The 13742-nt window shown below is 29.6% G+C and overlaps 1 protein-coding gene across 2 annotated transcripts in view; it reads right to left on the reverse strand.

Moving 5' to 3' along the window:
- Positions 1–13742, reverse strand: part of LOC123299121 (membralin) — a 194711-nt gene that overhangs the window by 15288 nt on the left and 165681 nt on the right. For both annotated transcript variants that reach the window (XM_044881361.1, XM_044881362.1), the window contains exon 8: positions 4363–4462. In XM_044881361.1, coding sequence (XP_044737296.1) covers positions 4363–4462 — 100 coding nt within the window. The remainder of the gene's footprint in view (positions 1–4362; positions 4463–13742) is intronic.

Below are 13742 nucleotides of genomic sequence, written 5' to 3' on the forward strand. Positions count from 1 at the left end.
TAATCCCATAAATCAAAAAAAAGCCGAAGTTAATAATATTTTTTGCAACAAACTTATTGATGATGCTATTAAAACAAAATTTAAAAAAAATAAAACCGACAAAATTTCGCATACGGAACCCTAAACTCGCACTTGAAACATATTTTAGAACACACCTCCATTGAATTATCTTTTTCCTTAGAGCCTTCTCCAAACTGAACCAATTTTAAGTATTATCGCCTATTTTTTAGGGAGCCCTAAACTCGCACTTGAAACATAGCTAAGAACACTCGCCATTAAATTATCTTTCAATCGAAACAAAAAAATCAAAATCGGTTCATCCGTTTAGAAACTACGATGCCACAGACAGACACAAACACACATAGTGGTCAAACTTATAGCACCCCCTTTTTTGTTTCGGGAGTTAAACAACAAATTTTGCCCAAAAAAAGTCACTTGAACTAAATATTGGAGTTTTTTTTAAATTTTTTTTATTATTATTATACTGCGTGTTTAACTACTAAGGTCATATACGCCGTGTCAGCAGGTATTTTGTTGTCATAATATATTTATTTGTTATAATTTTCTTTCTTATACTGGAGTGAATAGAATTATTTTGAGGTCAAAAATAAATAGTTTTACATTATAGGAAACTTTAAGCATAAGATATCCTTAAAATAACTAAATGGGCTCAAAATATCTTTAGTACTTTAGCCTTTAACTGAAAATACACTTTACGAACTTACACCGTTTATTCATCCACTTCTTCAATTATTGTGTTAATAAAATCGATTAACTATATTTGGAAACTTTATAGCTGCAAAACTATGAGGCCTACCTGCTTGTACCAATAACCAAACGAAATAGTTCATTTTAAAGTTTTATTTGATAACATTGTGATAAAATAGGATAAAGTCAAAATTCTTAATTTGATTTTTTTTTGTCTCTGCTCACTGAAAGCTATGTATCAGTAGGGACCGATTAGCATCCCCTTTTCAGAACTATCAACGTCAACGTGTTATAAACTGTTGGTAACCGTAAAAGATGTCAAGCGATTAGCGATCACTTTATTTTTAATATTGGTAATTGGTATAAATACATACAGTGTATTCATTTCAAAAGTTTTAACCCTTAATAGCTCTTGACCTGATCTGTTTATTGTTTCTAGTAAAAGCACGTCAATTTAGACATAGACGGGACGGTTCTAAAATGGTACTAAGAGAATTTTAGATTTCATCCCTTTGATAAAAAATGATTTCAACTATGATAAAAAAATTAAATATATTATAATCTTATTTCCATTTACAGAGTGAAAACAATTGCTTTCTATTGGAAAGATAATAATAATATTATCATACCAACAAACAAGCAACAAACACCTCCTCCTACAAACTCCACCTCCATCATCACTTTATATAGGTAAATTGGTATTGGTATACATGTCGATGTACACCTTATTTATTCATTCATTCCTCAATCTGTTTTATAATACTTGAATGTCAATTGTATAAAATAACTGTATAAAAAATATTATTAACAATGATACGTTGATACGTTGTAACAGTAGGTAATGTACCTACTACTGATGTTAGATCGTTAGATGAAGGTGGGTAAAGGACCTTATTACCGTTCATCTTTTTTTAAAGAAATAAAAATAAAATACAAAAATAAGAGATTTATTTTGCTTTGTATACGTTTTTCTGTAGTAAATTAAATTAATTTTAACGTGAATTCCTTATGACACGGTTGGCTAAAGCGTATCCGTTTGTGCCTTGGGTAGCGGTTTTGATTCCCAAAAAAATTAGTATTATTATAATATTAAGCAGGGTAAGCATAGGGTACCACAAAAGGCCTGCACCCTCCGAGTGATTGCCATAGATGACCTTCAACTTATCTATCTATTTTATTTTCGTCAAAATATCCTGCGAATGATTCCACCAGGGCTTTCATTCTCTTTTTTATACCATGCATATATGAAATATACATAGTATATTAAGTTTAGTCCCAAGTTTGTAACGCTTAAAAATAATGATGCTAGGAAAAAAATTTTGTCATAGGTGTTCATAAAATCACCCAATTAGTCCATTTCCGGTTGTCCGTCCGTCCGTCCGCCTGTTGACACGATAACTCAAAAACGAAAAAAGATATCGAGCTGATTTTTACAGCGTACTCAGGACGTAAAAAGTGAGGTCAAGTTCGTAAATGAGCATCATAGGTCAATTGGGTCTTGGGTCCGTAGGACCCATCTTGTAAACCGTTAGAGATAGAACAAAAGTTTAAATGTAAAAAATGTTCCTTATAAAAAAATAAAAAACTTTTGTTTGAAACATTTTTTTGTAAACATCACTGTTTACCCACGAGGGCGTTAATTAGGTGCAAATTTTATAGTATGTATTAATATAGGAATATCAGTTGTGGGTGTGTCTATTTAAAAGTGAATGTCTTTTGTTATTTACGTGACGCCAAAAAAACAAACGATTGAGCATCAACACTGTCTATACATTTTTGTATGTGTTATGTGATAAAGAAATCAACACTGACTATGCATGGTATTTCAACAATTAACTCAGTCAATTGTTTCTTTTCACTTGTTTTTGATTTAATTTTGACTAAAGATAAAAAAATTACACAGGTATGTAAGAGAAATTTGTTGTAGCATATACTCATAGCAAATTTGTTCAAATTATGTAAATTTCAAAATATATATTAACAAATAAACAATTTTTGAATATATTTATATACCATGTATAATGTATATATGAAATATATCAAGGTATACTAAGTTTAATCCCAAGTTTCTAACACCTAAAAATATTGATTCTACGAACAAAATTTTGGTATTGGTGTTCATAAAATCACCCAATCAGTTCATTTTCGGTTGTCTGTCCGTCTGCATGTCTGTCAGTCAACACGATAAATAAAAAACGAACAGAGATATCATGCTGAAATTTATATAGCGTGCTCAGGACGTAAAAAGTGAGGTTGAGTTTGTAAATGAGCACTATAGGTCAACTGAGTCTTGGGTCCGTAGGACCTATCTTGTAAGCCGTTAGAGATAGAACAAAAGTTTAAATGCAAAAAATGTTCCTTATAAAAAAATAAACAACTTTTGTCTGAAACATTTTTTCATAAACATCACTGTTTACCCTGGAGGGCGCAAAGCAGGTACTAATTATATAGTATATATTATGTGGGAGTATTTTTAACCGACTTCAAATAAAAACGGAGGAGGTTATCAATTCGACTGAATTTTTTTTTTTTTTTATGTTTGTTACCTCAGAACTTTCGAATGGGTGAACCGATTTTTATGATTCTTTATCTATGTGAAAGCTGGTGCTTCCCGTGAGGACCCACTTCATTTTGGTCTAGTTCTGACAACGGCATCCATGAGAAAACCATAAAAGTCTTAAATTTGCATTAAGTATGCACGACAAGAGGACGAATAACTCAATATCACGCCAACCGATTTCGATGAATCTTTTTTTAGTGATAAATTAGTTAGTGTACTTCAGATTCACTAAAAATCACAAAATAAAAAAACTTTAAAAGAAAAAGAAAACCGACTTCCAAAACAAATTAATATGCACCAAAAAGTAAAATAATAATGATAATATAATGTATTTAAAATTGTTGTTATTTTTGGAGTCGGTGTCAGCCAAGCTAATGTAGGAAACTGTTGTTGGGTTGGGTTGGGTTGGGTCCGAGTTGTTTCCTTGGCTGACACCTACTCCAAAAATAATAATAATTTTAAATACATTATATTATCGTTATTTTTTTTTTACTTTTTAGTGCATATTAATTTGTTTTGGAAAAGTTTTTCTTTTGAAGTCGGTTTTCTTTTTGTTTTAAAGTTTTTTTATAACAATTAAATTTGAGAAATTTTATTAATTATAGCAACAACAAAAATTACCTATATCAAACAAGTATTAAAGCAGTATAACAAGACCTAAAAAAATATTCAAGCAAACATAGTTTCGTTATTATTATCCTCTTCTAAACAAAATTAGTCAGAATGTAAATCGAAAAAAATTGCACATGTTTTAGTGGCTAAAAAACGGTATTTTGTTCAAAGATTGATATAAAATTTGCAAGTTATAGTTTTTGACAGGTTTTGTGACATTTGGGGACTGGTTTTAGCTATTTGAGCTGGTTGTACAAATATTTAAATTAATAGATCAATTATTGTTTTCAGAATCGCTTTTGCTCCCATGGAAAATTTATTTTTACTAAGATGTTTCCCTGTTCTTTTAGATACTTTGAATACTTTCACCAATCTGAAGTATTAATAACATATTGTTAATTTCTTCATCCATCGCTTCATTTATCTTATTCTAGTTATAATATCGTTACTAACTAAATCGTTATTAAATAAATATTATTTACCTGAATAAATAACCAAGAAGTCACCAATGCCAGGCTGCTGTATTGACCATTAAAACGATAATGATATGCATAGAAGGAGAAATGATATAAGTAGAAAAATCTGAAACAAAAAAAAATATTGCTGTATTGTTTGACAAGCAAGTATAACAACTGAAAAAAACAACTCAGTATTTCCAGAAACTTCAGGCATCTCAAAAAAATTACGTAATCTTTTTCACGTCGTTCGAATGTTGTAGCAGTTTTTGTTAAAAGTAATTTCTAGTATAGTGTAGACAAAAACTACTATAACTATTAAACGGACACTGAGACTCTACCTTAACTTTATATTAAAAATTTTCATGTGAGAATATTCCATAAAATTTTTTAAGAAATCTGATTGATGAACGAAACGGAAAAAGAACACAAGTGAGTTATTTAAATGTACCTCGGAATTAGTTGCATCTGAGACTAATAGGTAATAAGTTGAAATATTTAAGATCCTGTCTCAAAAGTAAAAATATAAATTAAAAACTTCCGGTTTGCCGTAGATTGTATACTCAATTGCACAAAAAATGCATCAGTTTACATATAATATTATATGTAAAAAGTGCATTTTTTGTGCAATGAGTATACGTGCTATAGCCTGAACAACCATAAATCATAAGTATACCAGAATGTGACTGCCAGGCCCTAGAACTTTATTATTTTCCTTTTCGAAAATTTTAAAAATAATTTTACAAAAAATTGGTAACGATCACTCGCAAGCTGGTTTATTCTTCTTGAAAAAATTCCCGTTCGAGCATTTGGGCCCTAGATATTCGTTTCCCAAGCAAAATTCTTCTGGATTCTGGACACTTCTGGTCATTTTCAAGAAAAAAAAACCGGCTTTTGAGTGGATTTAACAAATTTGTTGTAACATAATTTTTTAAATTTTGGTACGCTTCTAAACATTATATAAAAGAGGATAACATTTCCCGCCCTTTCAACCCTTCGTGCAAAGCGAAAGCGAGTAATAAAATTTTGAGCAATATATACCAAAAAAACAGATAAAAGCCTTCAAACGAGCTATTACGTTTCCAAATTCGATGATTTATCGCAGATACAGCTGTTTGAACACGATTTTTGATTTAAAAGAATAATCTGGACATTAATTACAAAAAATTTTGTTATATAATAAGTTCGATAAAAATTGATTAAATTTTCACCTTGCTCATTAAGAGGATCGATCAATTGTTTAATTCCAGTGGATTAATATAAAACCAAATATCTAGAAATTTTTAAAAACAGATAATAATAGCCAATTGTTATAAAAATACAATAACAACATTATGGTTATTAATGAAAAACAACATATTGAGAGAAATATGATACTCTTAAATGATAATAATAGATGGGGTTTGAGAGACTGGTCAGAGTGTCGTCAGAAATATATATATATATACTTTGGTATATAAAGTGTAAGCAGACAAGCGTGTTATATGTGAGAGGAACATGATCCGGATTCATCAATCATCATACACACCATGATCATGATCGACGAACGAAGAGAAGTAATATTCATTTCTAAGAGTATATGTTGAACCATCGTATCGTCATAACGAGTTTTACACATATACGTTGTTACGCTACGTACCACGATGATTATGTTTGTTCATAAACTGTAGTTTAGGAGTTAGTGTGGCACGAAAATTATTCGCAACAACTTTTAACTTAGTACTTCTATAAGATTATAATTGGAATACCAGTAGATTATTTTCCGTTACAGACAAAAAAAATACATAATTCCCAAATGTATAATGTATACATCACATGACTTCTTTAAACACTCAAACCTTGGCACAAATAATTCAGAGATAGTCAAAATCGATACCTAATGTTATTCTGAAAATAACAGTAGTGACGTAGAGGCAGTTTCAAAGACCGGATTTCTGGAGGACCCGTCTTCGATTTTTCCCCTATGTGATAAAGCTATTCAAAGTATCATGTATGAAAAACATCGACTTATATAAAAAGTACATTAAAATTTGATATTTGAAACAAATTTACGTTTTATTTCATAATAAAAAATACACTAGATATTACAGCAGTCCCAAAATCAAAATATTTATACTCGACGGCTAAATGTTTTTCAGTTATGTGAAATACAAATATTCATCAAAAGCTTTTGTCCTAAACTTGAAAAATTGATTTATACGTTACGTTAGTATCTGATTTACATCAAGAAAGTATTATTTAAAAAAAAAATACTATTACCTTATGTATTTTGGATATTAAAAAACCAATTCAAATGGAGTTCTAAAACAGGGTACGTTTCATGACATCAAACCGTGACATACAATCATTTATATATGTATATGCAAGTTAACAAGTACTTCCAAGTTTAGATGCATTTGTATTTGTAAGGTTACATAGCCTTTCATATGACGTGCCGTAGTACCTTCAAAGTACATCTGATTGATGTTTGCTGTCACGTGACCGGATGTATAATTTAAAAAAAAAATTTTTAAATATTAATAATCCTTATATTTTATAAAAATTAATTTTGTGTTTTGTTATCTACATGTCAAGATTAATCATTAGAAACTGGACAAAAGCCTATTGAATTGGAGATGATCAAAATAAATACCTCAATCATTAAAAATGAAAATTTTTCACGATTTGAATACTTTTTTTACCAGATATAAATATAAACTTGCACTAATATATTCAATAACTAAAAAATTCACCAAGCAGGGACTGTGGCGTGGTATTATACTTAAGCAAAAGATACCTAAATATATACCATCATATTTGGCTTTTTTGTTTTATTAGCAATTTTGTTAATTGTTCATGAGTTGTCACTAAAAACGTCGGAAGCTGCGCAGGGAACCGTCACTGGTTTCCAGTCTATGGTTAGTACAGTAGAGACATCATCACATTTATTGTCCTGTTCGTTTGTTACAAGATCAAGTGATATTAATATATTATTATTGTATTGAATTATTTGTTTGAATAATAATTTTCATTTATATAACATATTGTGTCCGTTTATTTACTATGTATAGCAATTCATTTTTTAAATAATACCATAAATTAAAAGTTGTCATTTAAGTTATTGAATAAATAATTATCGCCAACGAAAAAGACTCGCCAATTATCAGTTACTCGGATAATTTCAAGTATAAAAACAAAGACTACCACGTTATAGCCGCTACTTATCTTACCCTCATTTAATACCCCTCCCCTTCCTAGAACTTTCTATGTAGACAATGCCAACTTTAAGGACAAATCTGCCACAGGCAATCTTTCAATCTACTTGATCCCTAAAACACAAACTTGCCTAGTCTTAAGTAAGATAATGATGGCCGGTAAGAAGAAAGATAAATGCAAGATAGCAAGATAAATGACAGTCCGCTTCGGATGTGTAAGTTTTCCAGAAGTTTTTTCGTGGAAGCATAACAAACAAACAATCAAAGTCACATTTGCATTTTTAATACCCCAATTTCAAAATAGCTCACAAGGAAATTGTTGAGAAGAGTATTTATTTCGAGATTAATTTTTTGTGCATTTTTTGAAGTAGGTTTTATTTTTTGCAAAAGAACTTGTTTTTAATATGACAAGCAAATTAAAATTTGGTTATAACGAATATTCAAAATTCAAAATGAAATAGTGAGGTTGTACTGTTGATTTTCAACGGGAAAATTTAAAAATAAAAAAACATACAAAATTAAAAACACATTTTGGGGAAAGTCAATAAAATATATATTTAAAATAAAACTATGACAAATGAGAAATGTGGAAGTATAAAAATGTTTACAAATAAAATATCAACATTTAGGAAAATAACAACAAATAAAAATCTAAGAAAATTGGATTGAAGTGATATAACAAATAATTCTCTCATATTATTATTAAATCGTAAAATAACGTTAGAACACCCAAACATATTTTTATCAATATGATGTATATGATATAATGGTGTTTTATTGGTATTTTAACGCCACAAATATTATTTTTTTTTTTGTATAACCTTTACCGGAAGTTTTATTTTCGTGTCAATTATTCACGAGTATAAATTAAAAATATAAAATCGTAAGTTTCCGACGTTACCGGACCAGCTCTGAAATAACACTTATACTGCGTTAAAAAGAGAGTACTCATATAAACCACTGCATTTGCTTCTTGTGTATTAATTATTCCAGAACAGACATTAGGTAAGTCCATTTTGGACTCACTCCCATTACTCGTAGGCTCTCATTACCCCATGTTCCCCTACACGTTAAAAGCTTGCTTTTACACATATTTCTCGTTAAAAATTTCTACAAAATGATAGGTACTATGTTTTAAAGTTTCCTCAATTTGATTAGTTTTTATACAATGACTTTCAATGAAAGAGATGTACTGTAGTGAACAAAAGGGATGTGCATTGTTCGAACTTTCAAAGTCAATTTTTACGGAATATATTCGATTAAAAAAAAATATTACTAGCAAAAAATGTCAAACGAAAATTTAAAATTAATATTATTCAAACGAACTTTTATTTGTAATAGTTATTTTGAAAACTTATTTCATTCCTACACAAATCGAATAAAACCTGTGGTGAAGGATATGTCGCATTTCATAATAAAGTAAAATTTATTGTTTACAACTTAGCCAATTATAAAATCATACTTCTTTTTTATGCTAATATCGAGGAACTTCGAATTTTGTATGAAGAACATTAAAAATATACCGGGTGTGAGAAATATTCCAGAACATCAGCCAAACTCGAAACAAAATGGCTCTAGAAAAATAGGTTTCATGCAAAGATTGTACAGCTAAAGGACTTGTATAAGTTCTTATCTTGAAAGTGATCTTCAAGGTTTTTTACTTCTGAAAATTTGAAAGATATAATTTTGAGTTGAATTTTTTCCAAATCTATTGAGTTCTCGAAAAATTGTTTCGAACTAAAGTTGTCGGGAATTTCATGAGAAAAAACTTTGTAGCTGAAAGATTTCCTGTGTCTATGATAATAAGTTCACAATTCAGTAACCCTAAAAATCAAAATCACTCTCAAGGTCAAAATTTATACAACTTCTAATATGATCCAATAAAATTGTCGCCTGAAAAAAAGGAGTGGTTTGCGGAGTTCTGATTTTTGGCAGACTTGTTTATGATGAAATTCCGTTTTAAAGTAAACTTTCGAAAACGTTACCAAATCTGGAACCACTACTTCTTATTCCTTAAAAAGGGTAAACGGACTTTCATTAGTTAGCGAAAAATCTACTGAATAGATACACAACTATTGATTACGACAGTACCTTATATCAAATATACAACATTTTAATGATATTGTTTTATTCATTATTAAATGAACAGAACTCCCAGTATGCTTGATTCCATGAATAAATTATGAAACAGGAATACATATATGCGTGCATTCTAGGAATTTATTTGTGCATGTATCTTCTCTGATTCCTATTGATATATGCCAATGAATTATTATTAGTTCACCTAGCATTTCATCAATTATAAACTTTATCTAGCACAAAAATTATATTTGAACTTTAGTTTTTGTTCATTTATTTTCATGACCTACAAGCAATTTTTACTTGGACTGGTAATTATTCAAAATATTATTTCATCATTTCAAAATATTATTTCATTAGATAATTTTACACAAGAAATATTGTATTTAATAAAAGGTGATCACTTAACGAGAACATGATAGACAACTTTACAAAAGACCACGATTGTTATAGTATTAAAATCGACAGAAGAATTTATTATATTAAAATTTTTTTTCTAAGCTAAATAAAATACTTAATAAATCGATCTGTCTCCGTTTTATTTTATTGCGCTTCGATCCTTGTCTTATTGTACCCTAGACCTGGGTCACAGTGAAACAAGAATTGAATTAGAAATACCAATAACTTGTTAGTTTGGGAACTTGGTTGATTTTGTAATTTATTAAAGGAAATAGCTAGCTTTTATAGCGACAAGTTTTAAAACAGATCAAATATTTTGTTTCAACAACAAAAACAATTTTTCGTTTCACTATACCCCATTTTCCACTAATGCAAATAAAATTTATTCCGAGCTAATTCATCGTAATTTTACTTTATTTTAATATTAATATAATTGTTTATTATTATTTAATTACCTACTGATTACATTATTCATTAGCAGTATAAAATGAAATAATAAAATTTTTTTAATTATCGCTATATTTGATATACGTTCCTTGAAAGAACAATATTGACTTACAATACAGAGCGCCCTAGCTAGCAGTACAAATAGTTAACTTATTCATTCATCAACTGATTAGTTTGATGGTGAAGGTGGAATCATTTTCATTTATTTATAATTTATAATTTTTCAATAGCATATAATTCAACCACAAATAGATACTAATGAACTGGTATGTACATACTCATAAAGAAATGTATGTTTACAATATTATAGGTTTTGTTTTGAAATAGAAACATAATGTTTTGAAATGGAGAACCAACCGGGAACTTCTAATTTAATCCGATGCTTGCTGAAGGCACAAAGTTAGAGAGAGCTACTTTCCGAAACTATAAAACTATAAAAGGCGACTATGAAAGAGAGACGGTAAAATAAAGTTCTCGATTTATTGGTCTTAATTAAATACGAGCCACAATTAAATTTAGAAACGTATTTTTACATTATTTATTATACCATGTATATGAAATAAATCAAGGTATACTAAGTTTGGTCCTAAGTTTGTAACGCTACAAAATATTGATGCTAGGAACCAAATTTTGGTATAAATGTTCATAAAATCGCTTCATTAGTCCATTTCCAGTTGTCTGTCTGTCTGTCGTCTGTCGTCTGCCTGTCTTGTCATCACAATAACTCAAAAACGAAAAGAGATATCAAGCTTGATGATCAATTGGGTCTTGGGATTGTAGGACCTATCTTGTAAACCGTTAGAGATAGAACAAAAGTTTAAATGTAAGAAATGTTCCTTATAAAAAAATTAACAACTATTGTTTGAACATTTTTTTCGAAAACATCACTATTTATCCATGAGGGCGCAAATTAGGTTCGAATATTTTATAGTATGTATTATATGGGAATATCAGTCATGTGTGTGTGACATGTATGTATGGCTGGCTATCTCCCTTTACTTTGTAATGACATTGTAATTGCGTTTCTATCGAATGTATGTACATTCGATAGATACGACTTTGCTTTGTATACAAACATTACCTTAGCAACGCCTGTTGTTTGTACTCCACATAATTGCGGAATAAATTCTCAAATATAGTTCTTTTGGTTTTATTTCGTATTTTATTTCAGCATTTTCAGATGTAAGAGCAATCTCTTACAATTTGGTGCATCGTCCAAAGTCAAAGATATGTACAATATATTTATTACTTTCTTTGCTTGCTTTTTATTATATTTTTACGCTTTGAATAATTGAAAAAATATTTTGACATTTTATCAGTTATTTTGACATTTCTTTGACTTTATGTTTTTCAAGATTTGTATGCAAAAATCTTGATTACAGAATGTCAACGAGAAGTAGAAATATAATAAATTCTTATTTCGAAGGTTCGTCATTACCAAAATTTCCAGATTTTCTGGCGGATGACATCCAGTTTTGGTTCGCACAACTGGAAATGTCATTTAAAATTGGAAATATTAATGATGAACTTACGAAGTATTATATAGCTTCTTGCTTAATTCCAAAACCATTCATTCATCGTGTTAGAGAAATCATAGTAAATCCCCCTGAACGAAATAAGTATTTAGCTTTCAAAAATACTTGTTTGGAAACATTTGGACTTTCTTATCAAGAACGTCTCCAAAAATTCCTTTCACTGAACCAAAACGATTTTGACTGTCCAGAATCTCTATACAATACTATGATGTTTCTAACTTCTGGATTGAATTTACCTGACAAATTCATTCGTGAATATTATTTGCTCAAGCTTGACACGCAAATTCAAGTTCAACTCGTCACTCTTGGAGATGACGTTGAACTGAAAAATATTGTCAAGTTTGCGAATAAAATTCACAACATTATTCATCCAACGAATAACAATTGTTCTTTTTCAATTTTAGAGAACAAAAATAACAATTTAAATAAAGATGAAAATAAACATCACGTAAAAAAATCATATTTCAAGCAAAAAACACATAAATACCCAAATAATGTTGACAGATCGAAAAGTTCAAACAGTGAAAATCATCTTGCTACTGGTGAGTGTCCTCTGTTTACTAAAAAATCCACCAAAAACAGAAAATTCAAATCAGATACTAAATTAGTAACTGATTCTAATATTTCGCGACAAAAATCACTTTCTCAGAATAACTCGAAATATACTTTTCGACATCGTATTGTCACGAGTTCAGGTCCAATATTTTCGAACTATCGTAATCTTGGACACGACGAATTCATCGCTGCAAAAAATTATTTCTCGAACCTCTTGGATTTGGGAATTTGTAGGCGATCGTGTTCAAAGAAATGGTCTTCACCTTTATATATGAAGAAAAACCCTGATGGTTCTTTTCATATATCTGGTGATTATCCTAAACTGAATTCGATAACATTACCTGACAAATCCCCAATTTCAAATAATTTAAACGATTTACGAACTAAATTACATGGTAAAAAGGTCTTTACAAAATTGAATTTGCAGAGTCCTTCTTACCATATACCTATCTTAGAAAGTGATATCGAAAAAACTGCCATAAATACCAGTTTTGGAAATTTTGAATTTTTATTTGTTCCCCCTAATTTACAAAATTTTCCACAATCAAACTTTAAATTTATAGCAGAACTTTTTAAAGATTTCGATTTTGTTTTCATCTCACGCGACGCTTTACTAATTTTTAGCGAAACTGATGCTCACCACAAGCAACACCTTAAAACTGTATTTGAAATTCTCAAAGGAGCGAAAATTCAAATAAATTCATCGAAATCTATTTTTAGCGTTTCAAAATTAAATTATTTGAATTATCAAATTGATTCTGAAGGAATTTCTCCATCTCCTTCTATCGTTGAATCAATTTCAAATTCCCCAATTCCGAACACCCCTAAATCTCTTCAAAATTTTTTGGGGAAAATTAATCTGTTCAATCGGTTTATTCCGAATTGTTGGGAACTTTTGGCTCCATTGAATCAACTTCTCAAATACAGTCAAAACTCAGCGAAGTGTTTTTCCTTGAATGCACGACAACTTTCGGCTTTTCATTTGATCAAACAAAAATTATTAAATGCGCCGAAATTAGCGCATCCAATTTCGAATGCTGAAACTTGTTTAGTAACAAATTCCTCACCTACAGGACTAAATGTTACTTTAAAACAAAAAATTGAAGGTACTTGGAAACCTTTATCGTTCGCATCAAGGAAAATGACTGACACTGAACAAAGGTTTAATAAATGTTCTCAAGAATTATTAGCGATGGTC

This window comes from Chrysoperla carnea, chromosome 4 (assembly GCF_905475395.1).
Source record: "Chrysoperla carnea chromosome 4, inChrCarn1.1, whole genome shotgun sequence".
Lineage (NCBI taxonomy): Eukaryota > Metazoa > Arthropoda > Insecta > Neuroptera > Chrysopidae > Chrysoperla > Chrysoperla carnea.